Source organism: Schistocerca serialis, chromosome 2 (assembly GCF_023864345.2).
Source record: "Schistocerca serialis cubense isolate TAMUIC-IGC-003099 chromosome 2, iqSchSeri2.2, whole genome shotgun sequence".
Lineage (NCBI taxonomy): Eukaryota > Metazoa > Arthropoda > Insecta > Orthoptera > Acrididae > Schistocerca > Schistocerca serialis.
This window is the reverse complement of record NC_064639.1, coordinates 494,171,163-494,199,128: the sequence shown is the minus strand read 5'-3', so window position 1 is coordinate 494,199,128 and position 27,966 is coordinate 494,171,163. Positions and strand designations below refer to the sequence as shown.

At 43.9% G+C, this 27,966-nt stretch overlaps 2 protein-coding genes across 2 annotated transcripts in view; one reads left to right on the top strand and one right to left on the bottom strand.

The window, feature by feature from the left end:
- Positions 1–12,484, top strand: part of LOC126456133 (uncharacterized) — a 52,640-nt gene extending 40,156 nt beyond the window's left edge. Inside the window, exon 3 of the mRNA XM_050091887.1 lies at positions 11,703–12,484. Coding sequence (XP_049947844.1) covers positions 11,703–11,958 — 256 coding nt within the window. The 3' untranslated portion in view covers positions 11,959–12,484. The remainder of the gene's footprint in view (positions 1–11,702) is intronic.
- The window catches only part of LOC126455617 (uncharacterized), a 55,861-nt gene extending 30,747 nt beyond the window's left edge, over positions 1–25,114 (bottom strand). The window contains exon 1 of the mRNA XM_050091380.1: positions 25,075–25,114. The gene's annotated coding sequence lies outside the window, so the exon portion shown is untranslated. The remainder of the gene's footprint in view (positions 1–25,074) is intronic.
- Between the last annotated feature and the right edge of the window lie 2,852 nt (positions 25,115–27,966).

Sequence of the window (27,966 nt, the reverse complement as noted above, 5' to 3'; positions counted from 1 at the left end):
GGGGCAACGCTAAGGCGAGAGTTGCAAATACATGCAGGACCGGAATTCCCTGGAATGGCTGCACAACCGCCTTGGACATCTGGACACGCTTCCCATCACACCCAAATTCCAATATTCACGCTCGTCACACCGCAACACCCCCGTACATTAACCTCCTACTCAGAGATTTCTGATTTCCGTAGGAGTTCGGACGTTGGATGTGTATCCGCACTGAAACTATATCATGAAGCGGCCGGAGCGACCATAGAATTATAGATATTAGTGGTGTACGAGGGGCGTTTGAAGAGTCCGTGCAAAGTCTGAGAGACGGCACTACCGGCGCGTATCGAGGTCATGTTTAGTTAGTAGCATCTTTGGAAAGAACGCACACCAAGTTTCAGCCATATTGGTCTATTTCTTTGTGTTTGGCATTCGTGTGAATCAAAGAAGTCCAGCGATTGTCAAAAAATGGACGAAAAAGAATTTCTTGTGGTGATTGAACATTACTTTATGAAAGGCAAAACACCTCAGCAGGCTAGAGAGAAGCTTGATAAACATTACGGTGACTCTGCACCTTCGATTAGAACAGTTTATAAGTGGTTTAAAACTTTTCGGAGTGGCCATATGGGCACAAGTGATGCTGAACTTTGTGGACGCCCTGTGGAAGTGACGACTCCAGAAATTATTGATAAAATCTGTGATATGTTGATTTATGACAGAAGAGTAAAGGTGCGTGAGAGGGCGAGTGCTGTGGGCATCTCGAATGAAGGGGTACATAATATTTTGCATAAACATTTGGACGTGAGAAAGCTATCCACAAGATGAGTTCCGCCGTTGCTCACGCTTGATCAAAAACGGAATCGTGTGAAGTGTTGCAAGGATGGTTTGCAACTGTTCAGGAAGAATCCGCAGGACTTTAAGCGTCGTTTCGTCACTGTAGATGAAACATTGATACATTACTATACTCCTGAGACCAAACAACAATCTAAACAATCGGTTACCAAGGGAGAATCTGCACCAAAAAGGCGAAGACTATTCCTTCGGCCGGAAAGGCTATGGCGGGTGTCTTTTGGGATTTGCAAGGGATAATCCTCATCGACTATCTGGAAAATGGTAAAACTATTACAGGTGCATATTATTCATCGTTATTGGACCGTTTGAAAACTGAGCTGCAAGAAAAACGACGGCAATTGGACCCCAAAATGTCCTTTCCCATCACGACAATGCACCAGCACACATCTCAGCAGTTGTCGTCGCAAAATTAATGGAAATAGGAATCCAACTCGTTTCACAACCCCCCTCTTCTCCAGACTTCGCTCCCTCGGACTACTATTTGCTCCCCAATTTGAGGAAATGACTGGCAGGACAAAGATTTTATTTAAATGAGGAGGTGATTGCAGCAACTAATAGCTATTTTGCACACTTGGACAATTCCTGTTATTCGCAAGGGATCAACAAAGTAGAACAGCGTTGGACGAAGTGTATAAGTCTAAGAGGAGACTATGTAGAAAAATAAAGAGGGTTTGCCCCAAACACGTAAGTAGTTTTTGTTTTTGCACCTACTTTTCAAACTCCCCTCTTATGTTGTGTCAGACACCACCAGCGATAAAGCAGCTGGGACATGTACATGAGTAACTGGCGCGAAAGGAACGGAAAGAAGACAATATGTCCTACAGAACAGACACCTCTCATACCTACAATTCCATGGTGCGATGGCAGTTTGATGAAGTAGTTTCAGTGTGGATGCACAATGAACGTCCGAACGCCTACGGGAATCAGAAATCAGCGAGTATGGGTTTAACTGAAAGCGTGCTTGGATGACTGAGGCGTTTGAGGCAATCATTCTAGAGAAGAGGAGCACGTGGGTTTGAGTCCTGATCCGACACAAATTTTCAGCACTCGCCGTTGCATTACTATATTCCTTCAGTAGCTGGAGATGATTACTGCCTTCCTACCTCTTTCGCATCCCGTTTCCTTTCCATTCCTTTCACCCCAGTTATTCATATATACGCAGCAGCTGCTTCATTGCAAGTGTTATGTTGGACATGTCTGTCAAAACAGATACCACTCGTATCTATAGTCTAATATTGTTTTCTCGAGCCCAGTGCTAACACTCAGTTTAGTATACATTTCTCTGTTCACATTATCTGTTATGTTTTCGAATGTAGGTCATGCTTTTAAGATGTAATTCCATTTCTACCGTCAGAAAGCGCTGTCTGCTATCTAAAATGTTGTCTCATTGTATTTATGTATAACAAGAAATATCGCAAAATACAGTCTTGTAGGTTAGCACTATATTTTGCGGACCCCTTCAGTAACAAATAACGCACTTAAATGGTTTAAATGGCTCTGAGCACTATGGGAGTGAACATCTGAGGTCAACAGTCCCCTGGAACTTAGAACTACTTAAACCTAACTAACCTAAGGACATCACACACATCCATGTCCGAGGCAAGATTCGAACCTGCGACCGTAGGGGTCGCGCGGGTCCAGACTGAAGCGCCTAGAACCGCTCGGCCACAACGGCTAACGCACTTAAGTGCAGCATTTTTCGATAAATAAAACTAAACAGATGAAGTATACTACTAGCAACAGGAAAGTAACAGAAGTAACTCATAATTTCTTTTAGTTACACAAAATTTGTATATTTTAGATTGTCGCTAAACTGATGGTAGTTACTCCTTACAAAGGCACTTAATAACTTACTCTGAAGTAACTTTATACAGTCCACAATGAACTATGGTTTGAGAACTGCGACTGTTTATGACATGAAAGTAACATTAAAAGAATTATCTCTGTCAGTCACTTTCCTCTCACAGCACATTGAAGAGAACTTGAATCCTCATCTTCAGATGGATCAATGGATTACACTACATATTTGTTTGATGGATGTGACCAGTAGTCTCTTTTAAACTTTCCTTCACTGCAGATATGGTTCAAATGTTCAAATGTGTGGGAAATCTTATGAGACTTAACTGGTAAGGTCATTAGTCCCTAAGCTTACACACTACTTAACCTAAATTATCCTAAGGACAAACACACACACCCATGCCCGAGGGAGGACTCGAACATCCGCCGGGACCAGCCGCACAGTCCATGATTGCAGCGCCTCAGACCGCTCGGCTAATCCCGCGCGGCGCAGATATGGTATAATTAACACTCGCTAATGTAATATGGAACTGAAACAATAGATTTTAAGCAGTAATGAGCCTTCTTACAGGACATTCCAGCAGAAAGAACTCTGAGGGTAACCAACTGCGAATCACAGATAACATTATAAAATGTTTAAATATTTATAACTTTTCGTTTAATGACGTCTGTGTTGCAAAGAAATAGAAACATCAAAAATGTATTAAATTACCAGTATATTTCAGCATATGTATTTGTTAATACATGGGTTTCATGACAAGAGCTGTTTTCTGATTTACATCACTCAAAAATAGACGCTAGTAAAAGTGGCTGTGCATCCTCTATTATGCTTGAGAAACTTCTAAAAAGGTCGTTGCATCTGTCTCAACTTTGTCACTGAGTATTTTATGCCCACATGTACTGTTGTGAATAAAAATTTCAAGCCTTTAATAGACGTTAAATTTGAGTCCTTCGTTTCGTCAGTTATCTGTGTGCTGGCGTAAGCTGTCGCCAGCACACTGGATGGCAAAGATGAAGCGGCAAGATCGATTAGTAGGCTTTGGATGAAGCGCGTCTATCGCGAGAGAAGCCAGAGACACACCCACAGGCAACATGCCGCCAACGCCCTCTCGACAGCATGTATTTAGGCCCCCGCCGCTGACCACATGGTCTCAATCGCTCGGTCACTCATCCAACTGAGCGTCTATCAGTTTACTCGCAGAGCGAGTTAAGTCCACCACAGACAGTACATAGCGACCAGATTAGTGACTATTGTGGGGCTATTACAGATGAGCTCGTACCAGAAACATGAACTCTATTTAAGTAAATGTTCCAGTTCATGTAAATAAAGAACCGTATTAATCCACGTGTGCATTTATGTTTCAGGAGGAGGATACCGTCCACCCATAGCAACATCCCTGGCTTCCTTGCGGTACAAGTATCTACAGTGGCGAAGGAGGATAATCCAGTGGCGGTCGAAGATAATCGACTTAGCCGAAGATTTTGCTTGTTTCTCTTGTGGTTTAGCTTGCAGGGGTGATCGTGTTCAAGAGTTTCTATTTCTAATTTGTTATTGTGTTCTTGCAAGTATTTCAGGAGGGGCGCCGCAGAACTAATCAAATTTCTCTTTTCAGAAACTTTGCTTGGTTTCTGATATAACTTATTTGTGTAAACCATGAATTCCCCGTCCCCTCCACTCCCGCGCCACAAATGGAGACGGCCAATGTGATAGTTGTAACACAAGTTTTTCAGTTTCAGGACCAGCAAATCTCTACCTTACTGACGACGGTACAACAACTACTGGCTGCAGAAGCTGCGTCGGCCGAACAACCACAACCGACTAACCAACCAGCTCAACAAATGCCGCAAACCAGTATACCAACAATCCGGTAATTTAAGGAAACAGAAGACTAATTGATTGAATACCCGACTCAGTTCCAAGCACATTGTCAAGTTCATCGTGTTCAGGGTACTGTAAAGTTACAATACTTCCTTTCGATTGCAGGGTCCCCAGTGTGTTAATACAAAAACTATTCCCAATCGCGTCTCCCAACGAACTCAGCTATGACAAAGTATTCACTGCATAAATTCAATACTATCAACAGAAAGTACAAGTAGCGGCAGCTAGATATAAGTTCCTTCGCTTGCAGAAAAAAAATCGGAACAGATGTACCTCCAGTGGTACACAGAATTAACGGATATGACTGTTGTTGTTGTTGTGGTCTTCAGTCCTGAGACTGGTTTGATGCAGCTCTCCATGCTACTCTATCCTGTACAAGCTTCTTCATCTCCCAGTACCTACTGCAATCTACATCCTTCTGAATCTGCTTAGTGTATTCATCTCTTGGTCTCCCTCTACGATTTTTACCCTCCACGCTGCCCTCCAATACTAAATTGGTGATCCCTTGATGCCTCAGAACATGTCCTACCAACCGATCCCGTCTTCCGGTCAAGTTGTGTCACAAACTTCTCTTTTCCCCAATCCTATTCAATACTTCCTCATTAGTTATGTGATCTACCCATCTAATCTTCAGCATTCTTCTGTAGCACCACATTTCGAATGCTTCTATTCTCTTCTTGTCCAAACTATTTATCGTCCATGTTTCACTTCCATACATGGCTACACTCCATACAAATGCTTTCAGAAATGACTTCCTGACACTTAAATCTATACTCGATGTTAACAAATTTCTCTTCTTCAGAAAAGCTTTCCTTGCCATTGCCAGTCTACATTTTATATCCTCTCTACTTCGACCATCATCAGTTATTTTGCTCCCCAAATAGCAAAACTCCTTTACTACTTTAAGTGTCTCATTTCCTAATCTAATTCCCTCAGCATCACCCGACTTAATTCGACTACATTCCATTATCTTCGTTTTGCTTTTGTTGATGTTCATCTTATATCCTCCTTTCAAGACACTGTTCATTCCATTCAACTGCTCTTCCAAGTCCTTTGCCGTCTCTGACAGAATTACAATGTCATCAGCGAACGTCAAAGTTTTTATTTCTTCTCCATGGATTTTAATACCTACTCCGAATTTTTCTTTTGTTTCCTTTACTGCTTGCTCCATATACAGATTGAACAACATCGGGGAGAGGCTACAACCCTGTCTTACTCCCTTCCCAACCACTGCTTCCCTTTCATACCCCTCGACTCTTATAACTGCCATCTGGTTTCTGTACAAATTGTAAATAGCCTTTCGCTCCCTGTATTTTACCCCTGCCACCTTTAGAATTTGAAAGAGAGTATTCCAGTCAACATTGTCAAAAGCTTTCTCTAAGTCTACAAATGCTAGAAACGTAGGTTTGCCTTGCCTTAATCTTTCTTCTAAGATAAGTCGTAAGGTCAGTATTGCCTCACGTGTTCCAGTGTTTCTACGGAATCCAAACTGATCTTCCCCGAGGTTGGCTTCTACTAGTTTTTCCATTCGTCTGTAAAGAATTCGTGTTAGTATTTTGCAGCTGTGACTTATTAAACTGATAGTTCGGTAATTTTTACATCTGTCAACACCTGCTTTCTTTGGGATTGGAATTATTATATTCTTCTTGAAGTCTGAGGGTATTTCGCCTGTTTTATACATCTTGCTCACCAGATGGTAGAGTTTTGTCAGGACTGGCTCTCCCAAGGCCGTCAGTAGTTCCAATGGAATGTTGTCTACTCCGGGGGCCTTGTTTCGACTCAGGTCTTTCAGTGCTCTGTCAAACTCTTCACGCAGTATCGTATCTCCCATTTCATCTTCATCTACATCCTCTTCCATTTCCATAATATTGTCCTCAAGCACATCGCCCTTGTATAGACCCTCTATATACTCCTTCCATCTTTCTGCTTTCCCTTCTTTGCTTAGAACTGGGTTTCCATCTGAGCTCTTGATATTCATACAAGTCGTTCTCTTATCTCCAAAGGTCTCTTTAATTTTCCTGTAGGCAGTATCTATCTTACCCCTAGTGAGATAAGCCTCTACATCCTTACATTTGTCCTCTAGCCATCCCTGCTTAGCCATTTTGCACTTCCTGTCGATCTCATTTTTGAGACGTTTGTATTCCTTTTTGCCTGCTTCATTTACTGCATTTTTATATTTTCTCCTTTCATCAATTAAATTCATTATTTCTTCTGTTACCCAAGGATTTCTACTAACCCTCGTCTTTTTACCTACTTGATCCTCTGCTGCCTTCACTACTTCATCCCTCAAAGCTACCCATTCTTCTTCTACTGTATTTCTTTCCCCCATTCCTGTCAATTGCTCCCTTATGCTCTCCCTGAAACTCTGTACAACCTCTGGTTCTTTCAGTTTTTCCAGGTCCCATCTCCTTAAATTCCCACCTTTTTGCAGTTTCTTCAGTTTTAATCTACAGGTCATAACCAATAGATTGTGGTCCGAGTCCACATCTGCCCCTGGAAATGTCTTACAATTTAAAACCTGGTTCCTAAATCTCTGTCTTACCATTATATAATATATCTGATACCTTTTAGTATCTCCAGGGTTCTTCCATGTATACAACCTTCTTTCATGATTCTTAAACCAAGTGTTAGCTATGATTATGTTGTGCTCTGTGCAAAATTCTACCAGGCAGCTTCCTCTTTCATTTCTTAGCCCCAATCCATATTCACCGACTATGTTTCCTTCTCTCCCTTTTCCTACACTCGAATTCCAGTCACCCATGACTATTAAATTTTCGTCTCCCTTCACAATCTGAATAATTTCTTTTATTTAATCATACATTTCTTCAATTTCTTCGTCATCTGCAGAGCTAGTTGGCATATAAACTTGTACTACTGTAGTAGGTGTGGGCTTCGTATCAATCTTGGCCACAATAATGCGTTCACTGTGCTGTTTGTAGTAGCTTACTCGCATTCCTATTTTCCTATTCATTATTAAACCTACTCCTGCATTACCCCTATTTGATTTTGTGTTTATAACCCTGTAGTCACCTGACCAGAAGTCTTGTTCCTCCTGCCACCGAACTTCACTAATTCCCACAATATCTAATTTCAACCTATCCATTTCCCTTTTTAAATTTTCTAACCTACCTGCCCGATTAAGGGATCTGACATTCCACGCTCCGATCCGTAGAACGCCAGTTTTCTTTCTCCTGCTAACGACATCCTCTTGAGTAGTCCCCGCCCGGAGATCCGAATGGGGGACTATTTTACCTCCGGAATATTTTATCCAAGAGGATGCCATCATCATTTAACCATACAGTAAAGCTGCATGCCCTCGGGAAAAATTACGGCTGTAGTTTCCCCTTGCTTTCAGCCGTTCGCGGTACCAGCACAGCAAGGCCGTTTTGGTTATTGTTACAAGGCCAGATCAGTCAATCATCCAGACTGTTGCCCTTGCAACTACTGAAAAGGCTGCTGCCCCTCTTCAGGAACCACACGTTTGTCTGGTCTCTCAACAGATACCCCTCCGTTGTGGTTGCACCTACGGTACGGCTATCTGTATTGCTGAGGCATGCAAGCCTCCCCACCAACGGCAAGGTCCATGGTTCATGGGGGGGGGGGGGGGGGGGGACGGATATGACTAGAAAGTGTAAATTTAAGTGTAGTTTTGGCAACTTTTACAGTGATTTGATATGTGATGCAATAACATTCAGTGTCTGAGGTAGTAGAATACGGGTACATATCTTAAAGTACTCTGACCCGTCACTTCCCCAAGTATTGAAAATCTTATATCAATATGATTCGGGTGTCACAGTGGCCGATAAGTTTGATCAAGCCCCGTTTTGTCAGGTGGAGTCGCCCCTTGCCCGCGACCGCCCCAAGCAGCCACAACAACGAGCGCATACGCAGCCGTGCGGACAATCACGCAGACATGTAAACAGACCTATGAATTTTGTGAAGTCTTGCCCTAGATGTTTTGCTCGCCATAAAAGACAGGAATGCACATCACGTAACGCAACGTGTCACGCGTCTGGGAAAGAAGGTCATGTCCAAGCAGATTGTTTGCAATGGCACACAAACGCCAATTTTGTCCTCTCCCACAATAAACGGACTCGTGCACTTGCAGTGAACGCTATGTTTTCAAAACCTACAACAGATTTTGCAAAAATAAGATTAAGGTTGTGCCTCCTTTTCACCCTAGTTCTGTCCAACGACGTTATAAAACAATTTGTGTCATTACGAATTGCTGGCCATCGTGAGAACTTTGTTAGACACAGGTACCTCCGTAACTTTGCTTAATCGTGCCATGTACGAACAGTTAGGCTCACCACGCCTTTCTAAATCTAGCAAGAACCTCATTTTTTACAACAGACAGGAAGGTCCAGTGCTTGGAAAGTGTAGTTTGCCTGTCACTTAAAAATTTCACACTAAGACAGTGAATTTTTGTGTGTTGAAATCAAGAGACAGTGAGACCATATTCGGCTTAGATGCGTTTGATTTGTTTGGACTTAGCATCTAAGACAATTTACTTTCAGTGTCTGCTTTTGAACCAAAAGGCAGAGTAGCTAGCTTCCGTATGGAATTTCCTGAACTATTTTCAATAGGAATGGGAAAAGCTAATAACTTTATAGCGCATGTCACATTGAAAGACAGCGGACAGCCTAAGTTTCTCTGGGCCCTCCGCAATCCAATTACTTTAAGAGACAAAGTAGCCAGTCAATTGAAAGAATGCAACATAATGGTGTAATTGCTCCCATTCAAGCTAGTCAGTGGGCAAGTCCTCTCGTTTTGTTGCCTAAGCCTTCTGGTCGCTTTCGCATTCGCGTTGCCTTCTAGCCGAGTCAACCCACAGAGAGTAATTGACATTCACCCGTTACCTCGCCCTGAGGAACTCATGAACAGACTTGGTGCAGGACATTACTTTTCTAAGATAGATTTGCGTGATTCAGACTTGCAAATTCCGTTGGATGAAGAATCACAGAAAGTGTTTGTTGTAAATAAACACTGAGGACTGTTAACGTTTTGGCGTTTGCCCTTTGGCAGTGCTCCTGCACCAGTCATTTGTCAACGCTACTTTGAACAGCTGACTGCGAAAGTGCCATTTCGTTCAAACCACCTTGACGATACTGTCATCTCATGTCGTACATCAGAGGAACACGTTACCAATTTGCGTACTCTCTTTTGAGTGTTGTCAGAAGCAGGACTCAAGTGTCGTCTCGAAAAGTGTGACTTTTTTCAAACTGGACTACAGTACGTAGGTCATGTGCTAACCAGGAAGGGTGTACACCACCTCCAGTCTCATTTGCTTGCAATGCGTGACCTGCCGTTCCTCACAATGTATCTGAATTGCAGTCAGTCCTAGGGACGTTGACATACTACATTCGGTCCACACTGAATGCCGCTCAGATTGCGGCTCCTTTACATCGCTTGCGTCGCACACATGTACTTTTTTGTGGACTAAAGACAGTAAAGACTCATTTCAGGAACTCAAAAATGTTTTGGTTAGTGACAGATGTTTAGTGCATTTTGACCCTGCCAAACCAGAAGTTTTCAAGTCGACGCTTCTACCTACGGAAACGGCACTTTGCTTTCGCACAGAATTGGTGCACAAGACACTCACAATGCTTTTTGCTTCAAATTTGTTAACTCAAACTCAGTACTATTATTCACAATTGAAGAAGAAGCTGTCGATGTTGTCTATAATGTGACAAAATTCTTCCACTATCTGTTCTGTCGCAAGTCCTATTTAGTGAGAGATCACAAGCCTTTGCAGTCCGTGTTTCATTCGACAAAGCCGGTTCATAGACGCATGACCCAAAAATTGTAACGTTGGGCTTTGTTGCTGTCGCAGTATGAAATTGTGTACAGACCTACGGCAAAGCATAGAAATGTAGACGCCCTATCTCGCCTTCCAATTGGCCCAGACTCTGATATTGATGCATCTGCCGCATCTTGTTGGCAAATCGATGCGCAGGACTCTAAACTGCTGGAATCTCTCCCCTTGCACTACAGAAAAATTGCACAGGCTACGGAAGCAGACCGGGATTTTGTTGCATTACATTCGCACGTCTTGGCCTCGTTCATTGAACAGTATCCAGAACTCAGTTGTGTGCCGATATTTTGCACATTGGCACAACATTTCAGTTCAACAGGGTGTAAGTCTAGTTCAATCGCTTGCGCTAATTCCAAAGGTGTCGCAAAAGAATGTGTTGCGATTGCTCCACCAAGGAGCACTAAATAGTTAGCGCGACGGCACTGTACTTGGCAGGGCATGGACGCCCAAGCAGCTCGCCACAGACATTCTCAACTTGGCCTAAGACTGAATGAGCGGTTCTAGGTGATTCAGTCCGGAACCGCGCGACTGCTACAATCGCAGGTTCGAATCCTGCCTCGGGCATGGATGTGTGTGATGTCCTTAGGTTAGTTAGGTTTAAGTAGTTCTATGTTCTAGGGGACTGGTGATCTCAGATGTTAAGTCCCACAGTGTTCACAGCCATTTGAACCATTTGAGACTCAATGGTCATGGCAACGAGTGCAAATTGACTTTGCAGGGCCCTTTTGGAACACTCGTTGTTTCATAGTGGTAGACTCTCTTGGCAAGTTCTCATTAGCAGTGCCTACGGCTTCTACCGCAACATGTAGCACCGTTCAAGCGTTATGTTCCATTTTCGCATAGAAGCTTTAGCAGGAGAACTTGTGTCGGACTACGGACAGCAGTTTACATCAAGCGATTCTGAACAGTTTTGTGAGGGAAAAGGCACTCGTCATGAGACAAGTGCTCCGTTTCAACCCCACTCCAACGAACCAGAACGCTTCATAAGCAGTTTTAAACAACATATGGCCGAGCTTCGCACCACCCACACACGGAAACAGGCGCTGCAACTCTTTCTCATCTCTTATCGCTCCCACCCACCAGACGGATCATCATCGGAGGAACTTCTGCATGGCCGCCGCCATCGGACGCTGCTACACTTGCTACACCCACCGCAGCGTCCGGCACCGCCAGTGGTCTGCAAGTATCGCTTTGCGCGGCGCGATCTTGTTCTTTTCAGTGTTTATGGCAACCGTAGGCGCTGGGAAAGAGGCGTGATCCAGGAACGCATGGGCTCTTTTATGTACTTGATTGCAGGGCCCCATCGTTTGCAGCGCCGCCACCAGAACCAAATTCGTGTGAGTCATTTGCGCTTTGGTTCTGCTGCTTTTCTTCCCCCAGATTCACGGCCTCACGGGAACGCGCGGCCTTCGCAGCTGCCCGATGGTGCTACCAGGGTTCTGCAGGAGGAGCGGATGGACGATGCACCCAGGTCCCGCCCTCCCCGTTCGCCGACCCGATGCACGTGGACCCGTCGTCGTCGCCGTCGCCGTCGCCGTCGTCGTCGCCGCCCCAGGACACGACCTCAGGCCTGGATGTGTGTCCCGGAAGAAATTTTCTGGTGGATGTTCCTGTTACTTCGCAAGCCAGATGGTGAAGTACACCATTCTCCAGTCACTGCACCCGGCTTATCTTTTCGTCCAGCGTCTTACCTCTCCCTGCCCCCTCCTCCTCGTTGTCGTTCACATCCTCCCTACACAACAACGGGCCTAGGAATGTGCTGGCGTAAGATGTCGCCAGCACACTGATCGGCAAAGATGAAGCGCTAAGATCGATTAGTAGGCACTAGATCAAGCTCACCTGAGAGAGGCGAGAGACACACCCACAAGCAACACGCTGCCAACGCCCTCTCGACACCATGTACGAGGGGCGTTCAGAAAGTAAGCTCCGATCGGTCGCGAAATGGAAACGACTATGAAAATCCGATAAAGCTTTGCACAGATGTGTTGGGTAGTGTCTCTAGTATAATCCCAGTAAGCATCACGTCGCTCTTCTCATTTCTGAGCTCGCAGTGAGTGCGTAAAGATATCTAGAAAATAGTGTCTGCCGCCAAGTACGAGGGCCTGGTGAGAAATTTCGCCTGAAGCTATGCAGCTAACATTACATAACTGTCGTGCTGTTTCTTCTTCAAGACAATTCTCAGCCGCATTCTGCAGGGGCAATGAAGATGCTCCTGCATCTTTTTCAAATGGAAATGTGAGATTACCCACAATACAGTCCGCAATTGTCTCCCCCTGAGTTTCATCTCTGGCCACATGAACCGCTGTCTTTGAAGACAACATTTTGACACAGACAACGAGGTGTAGGCCAGCGTGGAGAATTGGCGGAAAGCACTGGCGGCTGCCTTCTATGATGAGGCTATTGAAAAGTTGGTACAACGCTATGACAAAAGTCTAAGTCAGAACGGCGACTACGTAGAGAAGTAGCTGAAAGGTGTAGCTAATTGTTACAAGTAAAACATTTCTGATGTTCACTGTGGTTTCAATTTGGCAATCAATCGGAGCTTACTTTCTGAACAGGCCTCGTATTTAGACTGCCGCCGCTGGCCGAAGGGCCTCACACTCACTCACTCGCTTTTTCATTCAGTTGGGAATCTGTCAGCTTACTCGCAGAGAAGGTTTAGTCCCTCGCAGGCTCAATGGTACATAGCGACTAGATTAGTGACTATAGCGGAATTAATATGGATGAGCTTCTACGAGAAACATGGACTCCATTCAAGTTAAGCAAATGTTCCACTTCATGTAAATAAAGAACTGTATTAATCCATAATGCACATTTGTGTTGTATAAAGAGGATATCGGGTACCCATAACAACATCCTCTCCATTGCTTCGTTGCTATACACGACTTTACAATCAGTACTGTCAAAAGCATGTCCTGTGTCGTTATTATGAGCGGCTGTGGCAGATTTTTTGAGGGGTGTCGTACCTAAATGTATTTACGTGTTTCTTAAACGTACTTTGGAAGCTTAGTCTGGTCTCTCCACATACTGTACTAGACGTTCATTGCTCTTTAACTTGTCGTCGCGTAAGTAGGAAAATTTGTTTGTTAGATTTAATGATCGTGTTATTAAGCGAAAATATTGTAAATATTCAAACAAATACACATATTGCCTTTATCTTTGATTCGTAGTGGAATCTCGTAATGAATGCAGTCGTAGGAGAGAAATAACCATAAACCTTAAGAAAGTGGAGATGTAAAAAAGTTGCAACTAGACAGGAATCGTCCTCACGAACTCGAGAATTCTAACATGAAACTCCACCCACTGGGGAGGATAGCTACAGTTTATTGCATCAAGATACTTGCCGGACATGTGATTACATTTTTGCCAAATTGCCATTCTTTGAGGTCCTTTTGTAACCGGATGTGTATACGGGACGAAACTGTATTAGATAAATTTTTATACTGTTAGTACGCAAGAAGTGTCACTGTATTGCATGAACGTGAGAATTTTAATTCACCCTGTGTATATACACAGAATGCTTACAAAAATATTTTTCCTCGGTGACTTACAAAACAATAAGTTGAAGGAATATTTACTTAGATAGGTAAATGTAAAAATCGTTACTCTTCCTGCGGAGATTTGAGCAGAGTTTAATTATTTATTTTCCAGAGAGTTACAGTCGCGAGGCATAACGCTTTAAATAGAACATTATTTTTTAATCATGTAGCTGATCTATTTAAACTAATTGCGTACTGATCAATTTACATGAAGTTTCTCTCGAGTTCAATTGGGTATCTGCAGGTAAAACCGTTCAGAGTTTGGGGGGGGGGGGGGGGGGGTGAAGGTGCAACATTCTATAGATAATGAGCTGCATAATGGACGTTCTGGTAACGGAATGTTAATTTAAGCGGAAAGTTCAAACGAATGCATAACTCAGTGCCTCATCCAAACGATCTGTGCACGAGATTTGTTGGTGTCAAGGTGCTACAAGCGCCCTCACTTAGCCGTTTGGCGTCATGTAGGTACATTAGCTGGGATACGTGTGTCCTCAGGGCTGCGAGAGTGATCGCAAATAACGAAAAATATTTCAGCCAGAGAGATCTGAATTGGCCTGTATCCTAGAGTCGATTTTGCTCACCTTACCAGTCTACGCAACAATGACACAAATGCACTTGCTAATCATTTGTGTTGTTTATTCCAACAATAACAGTGTCTGCAGATGCCTGTTAAAGACTGATTTATAATCTTTCAGTACTCACAGGGAACCCTTTGAGTGCGAGTCTTTAGTAAGGCTCATTTGAAAGTGTGTTAAAAATTATGACAGGAAAAGTATTAGCTGCTAAATTCTCACCATGAGCATCAGGAGGGCGACAGAAAATGAGTGTCCAGAAGGTGCAGGGATGTATGTTTTACTCTTCACAAAACGGACATCGTTGACATTCAAGAAATCTTCAAAATAAACCATTAACTTGCACATAGAATGGAAACTGGCGTGCCACAGAGATCACAAGCGTTCGCACCATCAAGATCGAAGGCAAACTCCTTGGAAGCCACAAAGCGTGTAGGACGTTCAGCTAGATATCCAATCGTAAAGAATGCATATAGAATCATGTTAGTGGTACGGGGTGATGAAAAATGATAGAACATGATGGTATGTAACCGAATGCGAGACGGTCTGTCGTGGAGCTTATCGTGAAACTGACTGTTCTTTAAGGAGTATCTGCAAGATACGACAATATGTCTTAGAGGCACAATTTTCAGGAGTATAATTTTTATACACTAGTCAGAAATCAAGCAAAAGAGAGTTATTTTCACCATCTGTTGGCCAAAAACAGTGCTAATAGGATAATTGTAGTTCTCTTACACCCATTTACCCACTCTTGCTTGCTGTGACGTAAATATTCCCTACTGCCCTTGCAAGATCACACACACGAGAAAGAATCGTTGGGGGCGGAACACCTCCAACGTCTCGCATCTCAATAAAAAACTTCCCAACTAATTTATCATCCAGATTAACAGTCGGAGTAATTGTATGCGAATGCGTTAAGGTATTGATGTTAGCTGATCTGATACAACTCTCCTGGTACTGCTAATTTTCAGGGTTCATTTCCTATGAATTTCCTCTTCAAATCGCGACTGGTCGGAGTTGAAAACAAATTCCTTACTGAATGACGACATACGTTTATTCATCTCATCTATAAATTTTCAGGCCCATCCCGCAGTTTTCTGTGCATCGTGAGGTTGACGATGTTTTATTGCTAGAGAAGGCCGAGATGCACGCTATAAGCTCACGCAGGATGGCGTGAGGTCTGAAACAGGATACGTAATGAATGCTATAAAGAAAAGTACGTAGCTTCTGGAATACTTAACTTTAATCCATCATTTGTATACATCGTTCTTGATGAGACATGCTTCATACGATAACTATCAATTGCTATGGCGCCTTGCTAGGTCGTAGCCATTGACTTAGCTGAAGGCTATTCTATCTTCTCTGCAAATAAACGAGGCTTCGTCAGTGTTGCGTCGCTAGCTAAGTCGTCTGTACAACTGGGGCGAGTGCTAGTAAGTCTCTCTAGACCTGCCGTGTGGCGGCGCTCGGTCTGCAATTACTGATAGTGGCGACACGCGGGTCCGACGTATGCTAATGGACCGCGGCCGATTTAAAGCTACCACCCAGCAAGTGTGGTGTCTGGCGGTGACACCACATTCCTCCCCCGCAAATCGGCGGACGGTCGTGTTATAAGGCTTCCGCCCGCCGTGTGGAGGACCCCATGTTGACGTATGCGATGAGGTGGGGAGCCTAACAACAGGCGAGGCTGTGCCACCCGCACCCGGCCATTCGGTCCGAGGGGAGCTAGGAAACGCCTGAAAACCTAGTCCAGGGAGCACGTCAACATCCGGTGTGTGCGCCCTAAGATAGGCAGAAGGGGCCGACGGGTCGACCTCCATCGAGCCGGAGCACCCGACTGGCGAAGACAACATCTGGTCCGGAGCGGGCAAGAGTTCCATGTCGGAGGACAGCTGGTCACGGGAAGCGATCGGTGGCGCGGGACCCAGGGAGGCGCCCGGCGGTTGCAGCGAAGCGTCCACTGCGGGCGTCGCCGGCGGCGGCGCGACGCCATGGTACAAAATGGAAGGCAGCGTCGGTAACACCTAGGGATGAGGCGAGCCAGTAGATGGGTCCCCAGGGCGCTGACCGGACGGCACCGTCGCTGAAAGCAGACGGGGAGCGGCAGAACCCGTGCGACGACAGAGGCGCAGCTGATTGAGATGCTGACGCACCTCACCAGAGGCCCCCAAAACCAAATACATCGCGCGGCCGAGGCAGCGATGAATGCGCCCTGCGAGCCAACGCCGTGAACCTCGATAGTTGCGATAGAATACAACGTCGCCTGGAGCAAAAACAGGAGTCTGCCGCTGCACAGGAACCTGATGCGGCGGATGCAGCAAAGACATCAAGGTTCGATGAGGACGACCATGGTGCAACTCAGCCGGCGAGCGACCATCTCGGGGCTGAGACCGATACGAAGACAAAAAGAGCAACAACGCGTCCTCCCGAGAATGCGACTCTTTCAACTTCAACATCTGTGACTTGAAAGTCCGGACCAATCGTTCAGCGGCACCGTTTGACTGAGGCGAAAACGGCGCGGACGTCAGATGTTGAATACCACTGGCCTTGCAGAATGACTGAAATTCTGCAGACATAAATTGTGGGCCATTGTCGGAAACAATAGTCTGTGGAAGACCTTCAATGCAAAAGATAGCAGATAACGCTTGGATGGTGGCAGACGATGTCGTGGAAGACATCCGGACAACAAAAGGAAAATTACTGAAAGAATCGACAACAACCAACCATCGAGCATTCCAAAATGGACCAGCAAAATCGATGTGTAAGCGTTGCCAAGGGGAAGTGGCTTTCGGCCATGCAAAGAATTTCCGTGGTGGTGCGGATTGTTGTTCGGCACACGCCATGCAAGAAGAGCACATATTCGTAATCGCAGCATCGATTCCGAACCAAGTACAATGCTGACGAGCAAGTTGTTTCGTGCGCACTATACCCCAATGTCCTTGGTGGAGAAGCCGTAAGATAGAGGACTGTAACGAACGTGGGACCACGACTCTGGACTGATCATTATCAGAACGAAACAGCAAAACACCACGTCGTACAAAAAGTCTCTCCTTGTGAGCAAAAAATCTGCGAACCAACGGATCCTCTATCCGTGACTTTGACAAGGGCCATTGCGTAGCAACAAAACGCAAAACGGTAGCAAGGACAGGGTCAGCAGCTATGGCTGTAGTTACACGACGAAAATCAATCGGAAACGATTCGACCACGTCATCGGTTTCCGCATCAATCAACATGCAAGCAAGTTCGGAAGAATCGAATGGTTTATCCTCAGCAACAGGCAAACGGGACAACGCATCGGCGTTGCCGTGCTTAGCAGTGGACCGATACAAGATATCGTAGCGGTACTGCGAGAGGAAAATAGACCAGCGAATGAATTTCTGCGCTGTACGTGGAGGTACAGGCTTGTTCGGATGAAAAAGTGACGTCAAAGGTTTGTGGTCCGTGATGGCGGTAAAGTGACGACCATACAAGAAATCGTGAAACTTTGTAACACCAAACACAAGAGCCAAAGCTTCTTTCTCGATTTGTGAATAATTTCTTTGCTCTGACGAGAGCAATTTGGACGCAAAGGCAATAGGGCGATCATGCGAACCATCTTTGTGCGCAAGCACAGCACCGATCCCGAAATCCGATGCATCTATCATCAACAAAAGGGATTTCTGGGGATCGAATGGCGTAAGGCAAGTATTTGAAAGCAACGCCGATTTCAACTGGCGAAAGGCGCGTTCGCATTCCGTCGTCCAGACGAACGGAACACCTTTACGGCGTAAGCGATGAAGCGGAGCTGAAATGGAAGAGGCATGCGGGATATACCGAGTGTAATAGTTAATTTTTCCCAACACACTCTGTAGCTGCTTCAAATTCTGCGGCGAAGGCAAGTCTTGTATGGCACGGAGGTGCTCTGGACTCGGATGTATGCCTTGGGCATTGATTACATGTCCCAAATATGGTAAGTCACGAGCAAAAAACTCACATTTGTCCTTCCGCAAGCGAAGACCATTTTGTGGCAAGACCTGAAATAATGTTCGGAGGTTTGCTAAATGTTCTTCTTCTGTCTTTCCGGAGATCACAATATCGTCCTGATAGTTTGCTGCAGTAGGGACCGACGCACAAACAGTTTGCAGATACTGCTGAAACAATGCAGGGGCGGATGCACACCCGAATGGCAGACTTTTGAATCTATACAAACCAAGATGCGTGTTAACCACCAATACGCGCTGGGATTCTTCGTCCATCGGTATTTGCAAGTACGCATCTGTGAGGTCCAACTTAGAAAAATATTTACCCGGGCACAGTTTGTCAAAAAGATCTTCCGGGTGGGGTAAAGGAAAAGTTGCTATCACTAGCTGTGGATTCACTGTTGCCTTGAAGTCCACACAAAGTCTCAATTTTCCGGACGGTTTTGGCAAAATGACTAAGGGTGAGGCCCAGAGAGAAGCCTGCACACGTTCAACTACACCTTGTGATTCTAAATCGTGTATTGTTCTTGCGACCTCATCACGCAATGCGTGGCGAACATTGCGCGCTCTGAAAAATTTTGGTTTTGCGTTTACTTTCAGTTCCAAATGTGCTTTATAGTTCTTAGCGCAACCAAGGTCCGGTGCAAAAATGTCTGCAAATTCTTCACATAGACGAGAAACACTGTCTGAAGGCACAGTCTGGTTCACTGATAGGACCTGATTGACTATTGACAAGTTAAACAACTGAAATAAATCTAAACCAAACAAGTTCACTGCAGAAGAAGAACGAAGGACGTAAAATGACACAAGTTTTGTTTGTCCCTTGTATGTTGCAAGAAGGCTGCACTGTCCTAACACAGGGATCTTGTGACCTGAATATGTAGTTAGCTTAACATTGGCGGCACGCAAGAGAGGTGTGCCCAGTTGTTTGTACGTGTCTTTATTGATCAAGGAAACTGCAGCTCCAGTATTGAGCTGGAATGGGATCATGTTGCCATTAATGTCCAAGTTGGCGGCATGCAAGGGAGGTGTGCCCAGTTGTTTGTACGTGTCTTTATTGATCAATGAAACTGCAGTTCCGGTATCGAGCTGGAATGGGATCACGTTGCTATTAATGTCCAAGTCTACAAACAGTTTATTGTCCTGCTGACGACAAGAGCGACTGTCTCGTGTAATTTGAACAGACACTGGTACAGAATCACTGCTAATTGACGTGATTTCCGGTGACGTCGACGCACACTTTTTGTGGGACGAACACAGTCACTGTTAGAGAGAGTGGCACTGGGCGGAGTGGAATTAACTACATGTATGTCCATGGGCGAAGGTTCACGAGCCTGAGTATTCTTGGTTCGATTCCGGCGCGAAGCAAAGGTCCTGGAATCGTTGTGAGTGTCCGATCTGAGCTTTTTCTGGCAAACACTCTGAACATGTCCTTTTTTATTACAGAAAAAGCAAATAGCTTGGCGTGACGGGCAGTTCTCACGCGAATGTCTAGTAGCACATCGCGGACATGATTTTAGCACTGCATTTGCATGCTGGCGCGGCACACCTGGTTGAGAGCGTGGCGGCAGCTGCGCGGACGGGCGCGAGGGCTGTTTATCGTTCCGTGCAGCGCGCCCGGCGGGCCGGTTAATGTGACACATGGCTGGCAAAGTTGCGAATGATTCCTCAGCAAAGTCAAGTGTGTCTTGCCTATCCAATATGTCTATCACTTGTTGAAGGGAGGGATTGACTAGTTTCAAAATTTGCTCCCATATACGAACATCAGAAACGTTCTGTGCAATTGCATCACGTACCATAGTATCTGAATAAGGGAGTCCACATTCACACTCAAAAGCACAATCCCTTGTAAGGCCTTGCAAAGTTGCAACCCACTCCCGATTAGTTTGATCGGCCATACGTTTTGTACGAAAGAACGTATACCTTTTTGCAACTGCATTAACTGATTCCTTGAAATAGATATCTAAAGCAGACAAAATTTCTTCGTAGGACAGAGTTGCTACGTCGTGTCGGGGAAATAATTTCACTATTACACGGTACGTTTGCACCCCCTACACACGCCAATAAGTGAGGCTGCCGCTTGTTACCTTGAATTCTGTAGGCGGCGAGATGAAATCCAAATTGGCGTGACCACTCCGTCCAGATTTCCATCGCCTCATTGAAGTGTCGAAACGGTGGTGCAACTGCATGTTGTGGGTGCGGTAGCAGTGGAGCGGCGACGGCCGCTTCGTTTTGCATTGCACATTGACCCTGGACGAGCTGTCCAAGGGCATCCAATAAGGCCTGCGTCTGCTGATTCTGCAAGCGACAAAATTCGGACAGTACATCTGGAGATTGTGGCGAAGCCATGACACAAATAAATTAGAGCAATACGAACGCGAAATCCTCTTTTAAGCCTCGTCGCCACTTGTTATATTGCTAGAGAAGGCCGAGATGCACGCTATAAGCTCACGCAGGATGGCGTGAGGTCTGAAACAGGATACGTAATGAATGCTATAAAGAAAAGTACGTAGCTTCTGGAATACTTAACTTTAATCCATCATTTGTATACATCGTTCTTGATGAGACATGCTTCATACGATAACTATCAATTGCTATGGCGCCTTGCTAGGTCGTAGCCATTGACTTAGCTGAAGGCTATTCTAACTATCTTCTCTGCAAATAAACGAGGCTTCGTCAGTGTTGCATCGCTAGCTAAGTCGTCCGTACAACTGGGGCGAGTGCTAGTAAGTCTCTCTAGACCTGCCGTGTGGCGGCGCTCGGTCTGCAATTACTGATAGTGGCGACACGCGGGTCCGACGTATACTAATGGACCGCGGCCGATTTAAAGCTACCACCTAGCAAGTGTGGTGTCTGGCGGTGACACCACAGACGATTTGTTTGAAAATTCGTCTTCCAGTTCTGTAGCACAGTTTGAAGTTATGCAAGCATTCACTGCATACCTTGAAATCACTGTAATCTTCGACGCATGCTGTTTGAAGTGCATAAAGTAGTAGATCACTATCATGCATATCCTGAAAACTGTATCGAGCATCCTTCAAACGCGTGGACACCAGTTTTTGAAAACAAGTCCGCTCTGTCCTCCCTTGACTATCCGTAGTTTTCCTTATGCACTACATGGCCATATTGGTGAGGACTTATTCGATATCTGATCATAATCGTTTTTTTGCTATGCTGCGGATGATCTTCCATGCACTAATTATGTTTAGTTTGTCATTCACTAAGTTACACTGGAGACGGGATTTGTGGCTCCCTGACTGACAAAGATGGTGAACAACTACATGGCTCGATACCTATTTCAGTACCACTTTCACTTATTAAGAACATACCGTCAACACTGTACTTTTCATATACATCGTCCGCACAGTCGAACGTATACGACACCACACAATCCACTGAATCATAATGCAGAAGTACTAATATGTCACCTGTCACGTCTTTCTCACTCTGAGAAATTCCTCAGGTTCCTTTCCAACTTCGGCAACTGTTGTTGCAGGTATAATGTAATGTTTGCTTTGTTTATCGATGCCATTGCTCTGCTTTGTGTCAACACCACTGGCACTGTTGTTAGTTACTCGTCGACTGAGCAGTTCAACTACGCTCCGTAGCATCATTCTGTGCACACCACTGGATACCTCCAGTCCTGCCTCCTGCCGAAATTAGCAGCCAATTTTGTGATTGCATGGTGGGTAATATGCGGGTCGTCGAATGCCGCAGACATCGTTGGACTTTTGCGACTTCTCACTCAAGGGGTTCATTGTCAATATATTTTCGTGATTGTTGCATGTAAGTTTCTTTTCTTTACTTGAAGTCTCACATCTAATTCCTTATATTTGTGAACTAATTTTTAGTGTTGAACCACCGCCAGTGATAAGTGCGACATCGTGTGCTCTGCAGCGGATATCGATAAAAACTGCATTGAAGTTGAACCATATATGTGCAAGTGGAAAAACCTGAGAAATGTGAAATAGAGATATTACACTGTCTTTCTTTGTCTGAGCCTTGTCCCACAGTTAGGCAGGGTCGGCAGCGGTTAATCGAATGTGGCATGGTAAGTTTAAGGGGTGGCCGAAGGCCTTCCTGACACCACCCAATACCCCCCGGGAATGAATTAGTGTACCCCAGCTGTCTGTGTCTAATGTGAGCCATGGATAGTGCGAATGTGTTGCAAATGTCTACGAGTCGTGTAACTTACGCGGAACGTGGGGACCAGCCCGGTATTCACTTAGGGGAATGTGGAAAACCGCCTAAAAACCACATCCTGGCTGGCCGGCACACCAGCTCTTCGTCGTTAATCCGCCAGTCGAATTTTCCGAGTGCAAAGAAGAAAATTTAAATAAAAGTTCAAATATAATACATAATTTTAGCCGGCCATTGTGGCCGAGAGATTCTAGGTGCTTCAGACGGGGACCGCGCTGCTGCTACGGTCGCAGGATCGAATCCTGCCAGGGGCATGAGTGCATGTGATGTCCTTAGATTAGTTAAGTTCAAGTAGTTATAAGTCTAGGGGACTGAAGACCTCAGATGTTAAGTCCCATAGTGCTTAGAACCATTTGAACCATTTTAATTCACAATTTTACAAAATCAACAAAGGTGGCCCTGGATACATGAGCTAGCGTTAAATAACCTTATATAGCAGTCGAATCTTTTATTATTCCTGATTCTCTGATTACAGCAGATAAAATGTTAACACAAAAATTCCCCTGAAGTAATGAAAACTATTCCGAATTCTGACGCAAGTGTAGGGATTGAAATTCCTGATATGGGACAAGGTATTGTTGACCAAATAGTATAAAATATGAAAATGGGTGAAAAATTTGCGATTGAAATCGATGACTCGGTGGGTGTGTTTGATGATACTGACCTACTTATATGTTCCGTATTTACACTTAAAAAATGTGCTATTGTAGGCGATGTTTAAGAAGGGATTTTTTGAAATTGCAGCTCTAACGGGTGAAATAAGTGAGGAAGGATTTTTTCAAAAAACTGTCCTATAAAGGCAATTTTGAAGCTAGACCTACGAAAATCGGTATTTGGTTTCTTGATCAGAAATTTAAAAAATGCATGGTTCAGCATTTTTGAAAATTTAACCCTATAGGAGTGAAGCAGTGGGTGAAAGCTTGTTTTGAAAAGCTAACATTTGATATAAGATTTCATAAGAGCGGCAAATTTTACACATAAAATGATACATTATTCAAGACCACGGCGAAGTTCGATGAAGATCAAATAAGCTAATAAGTTTTAGGTCTAATAGGATTGCCTCGGAACAGAAGAGGGAAACAGCTAAATACAATGTTAGATACAAACTGGAAGGGAATCCTGAGGTATGAGAGTCTAGGGTACTCACTCAACGACTTGTAAATTAATGATCTACGTTTCATTTATGTTTGCACTGTCTTGCAAATGTCAAAAAAATGTACGTTGTGATGTATTTATTTTTGCCTACTAACAACTTAATTAAAATTTAAAGTTCAAATCTCTCTTCATTATTTGGAATTCCGAAGTCACAGATACGTGTTTCTATGAAAGAAAACACAACATTCGATTGATCTTCGATAGTTACCTTTAAAATCATGGTTATAGATAATGATACATCATCACCCCTTATGCCCCTCGCAATTTGTATCTAACATTTATTTTGCATCCTCCTCTGTTTCGAGTCAATCCGTACTACAACTAAAAATATATTTGCTTGTTGGACCTTCATTCAGTCTTGCTATAACCTTGAACAATGTATCATATTTTCAAATTTTAAATCAAATATTACGGTTCCCATTTCAAAAAATCACTTTAGTCTCCAAATCAGCTTGAAAATCATTTTCAAGGACACAGCTATTAATAGCAATGCGAAACGCTTTTTGGCACCTACAACTTTTATATTTTGCTGTATCTCATGTCCGTCCCGAGTTATTCACCATCATGGATTAAAATGGTCCACCAGATATACGTGTGACAGGAACAAAAAATCGCAACACCAAGGAGTTGTGTGACGTAAAAGACAGTTGATATGCGTGTTTCTACATACGAAAGATGATGTCTATAACAATTTCGCACCAGTATCATCTGAGGATGTGGCTATGAGGATGCAAACCAGTTGTGCTTTATGTACACATTATAACGGTCGTGAGCGTTAGTTGCCTTTGAAGTTGGACGTGGTGAGTTATGTTAGTCAAGAAAGAGGACAAACACACCATTATCAACCCCGCACTGAGTTTGAGAGAGGTCGTGTAATATTGCTGCAAGAAGCCAGATGTCCACTGTACATGACTGCTGGCAGGGGTGGTCACGGGAATGTACCGTCGCAAGGAGACCGGACTCCGGTCGGTCACGTGTCATCACCGAGAGGGAAGACCTTAGTGTTCAGCATATGGTTTTGATGCATCTTACTGCATCTGCAGCAGTTGTTTAAGCAGAATTTTCATAGCAAGAATGGTTATTGCGATAACAAATGGAATACGTCATAATCAAATCATTACTCTGTAACGAGCGGCCGTAGACTACAGGTCCCTTATACCAAAACACTCGGAAGGTATCTCTGGACAACGTTTGAAAGTTTGTCGATGGCATTCTTGTTCATCTCGTATAACGGAGGATATTTGCCTCAGTAAATATTAAAATGAACTATTATAAAGAAGAACAACTAGAAATAGAACCTTGTAAGTTCCCAACAAAAACACAGTACCTGTATCGTTTTCCAGTGCTAGCGCGTCACCTTCAGTTTCGCTCACATGCTAGAAGAAACAGAAGTTCCTCAGGATACGCGCTGAAATATAAAGGCAGCAGCGCATGTATCCTCTTGCCAGTTCTCATTGTTTTCCAACTCAAGGGTCGCGTTACGCTGCCGCCCTCCACTGGTATCACTGACACAAGCGGGCTTTATTGCCAGCCCATTGTGTTCCCGTGGATCCGCAGAGTCATTACTTATGACGTCATGGATTATTATATGTGTAAATTTGTCATCCTGAAATATGCGTCTGTAGATAAGATACGACTGGAGTGGTGCTTCGAGATAAGACTGAGATGCGTTATGCATAATGCAGATTTCTCTAAATCATTCTTACTTTTCTATTTGGACCACGCTGGATGACACAGAGAAGTTTTACCTACCACTCCTGATTGTCCTTAGTTACTTTCTTCCCCATTTACCGTTTTAACATCCTCTCATAACTTAATTCGTCATTTTATTTCAAACCAATCTCCCCTCACACCTACATTTGTAAGGCTTTTGAAGCCTTCGCATCCTGTAGCGTCCCTCCTCACTAAACAGCTCCTAAACTTTTCCTCACCAGTCAGAATGAATTTTCAGTCTTTAAACTTTCTGGTTTATTACTACTATGTGATGGTCCGGGACCCGAACTCAGAAACTCACCTCCTGTGGTCAGTGTAATAACATTACCTATAATTTTAATCCACATGTGGCCAGGGGTTGGATAAATAATTAACTCTTGTTACTTGCTTTACTACTCCAACACCTTAAGGAAATAATCTGCTCAAGTCAGTAAGTATGAAATAAACAAGGCCTAATATGCAAGCGCCTTGAAATTAAGTTATTTCGTGACAAGGAAAGTCATCATTTAAGTTCAGTTCAGTTAAAACCGTAAGACAGTAATTGTAAGATAGTAATTAATGGTTCTCGAGGATCTCGTTGTGCAGGAGCAGCTGCAGATCTCCGCCTATCGCTTGTAAATTGCTGGTAGTATGTAGCCTCAGAGCGTGATGCAAATTCGACAGCAAACATCACGAATCAAATATCCGAAGATCGTACAGAAGTCTTGCACGCACGTTCACTCTTGGAGATGCACCGTTTATAAAATGAAACTTATTTAAATATCTTTCAACACTCTTTTATATCTTTGAGGAAAATTACAGTCTAGTTTCTTCAGTACTTTTAACATATTTGTCACAATAGCAAAGTAAAATAAAATTGCCTTTATTGGTGGAAGTCAGTGGGTTGCAGTTCTACAATTACTTTCAGAAAAAACTTCCTGACACTTAAATCTATAGTCGATGTCAACAAATTTCTCTTTTTCAGAAACGCTTTCCTTGCCATCGCCAGTCTACATTTTATATCCTCTCTACTTCGACCATTATCAGTTATTTTGCTCTCCAACTTTAAGACCCTCATTTCCTAATCTAATTCCCTCAGCGTCATCTGATTTCATTCGATTACATTCCATTATCCTCATTTTGCTTTTGTTGATGTTCATCTTATATCCTCCTTTCAAGACACTGTCCATTCCGTTCAGTAGCACTTCCAGGTCCTTTGCTGTTTCTGACAGAATTACAGTGTCGTCGGCAAACCTCAAAGTTTTTATTTTTTCTCCGTGGATTTTTATTCCTATTCCAAATTTTTCTTATGTTTCCTTTACTGCTGCTCGACATGCAGATTGAATAACATTGGGGATAGGCTACGACACTGTCTTACTCCCTTCTCATCCACTGAGTCCCTTTCGTGCCCCTCAATTTTTACAACTGCCGTCTGGCTTCCAATTGGAAATACCCTGTGCTCCCTCTATTTTACCCCTACGACCTTCAGAATTTGAAACAGGGAATTCCAGCCGACATTGTCAAAAGCTTTCTCTAAGTCTACGAATGCTATAAACGTAGGTTTGCCTTTTCTTAACCTATCTTCTAAGATAAGTCATAGGGCCAGTATTGCCTCACGTGTTCCAACATTTCTACGGAATCCAAACTGATCTTCCCCCTGATCGGCGACTATCAGTTTTTCCATTCGTCTGTAAAGACTTCGTGTTAGTAATTTTCACACCTGTCATTCGAAATTATTATATTCTTCTTGAAGTCTAAGGGTGGTTCGCCTGTCTGACCATATGGAGGAGTTTTTTCATGGCTGTCTCTCCCAAGGCTACCAGTAGTTCTAATGGAATGTTGTCTACTCGTGGGGCCTTGTTTCGACTTAGGTTTATCAATGCTCTGTCAAATTCTTCATGCAGTATCATATCTCCCATTTCACCTCCCTCTACGTCATCTTCCATTCCCATAATGGTGCCTTCAAGTGCATCTCACCTGTCTAGACCCTCTATATACTCCTTCCACATTTCTGATTTTCCCTTCTTTGCTTAGGACTGGTTTTCCATCTGAATTTTTGACATTCGTATAGGTGGTTCTCTTTAATTTTCCTGTTTGCGGTATCTGTCTCCTAATTACATACACTTCTAAATCCTTACATTTGTCCTCTAACAATTCCCCTTAGCCATTTTGCACTTGCTGTCAATCTCATACTTTTAGACGTTTGTATTCCCTTTCGCTTGCTTCATTTATTGTATTTTTATATTTTCTCCTTTCAGCGATGAAACTGAATGCCTCTTGTGTTATCCAAGGTTTTCTACTAAGCCTCGTCTTTTTACCTATTTGATGCTCTGCTGCGTTCACTATTTCATCTCTCAAAGCTCCCCATTCGTATTCAAGTGTATTGCGGTCCCCTGTTCTAGTCAATCGTTGCCTAATGCTCCCTCTGAAACTTTCAATAATCTCTGGTTCTTTGAGTTTATCTAGATACTATTTCCTCAATTTCCCATCTTCATACAGTTTCTTCAGTTTTATCTACAGTTCATAA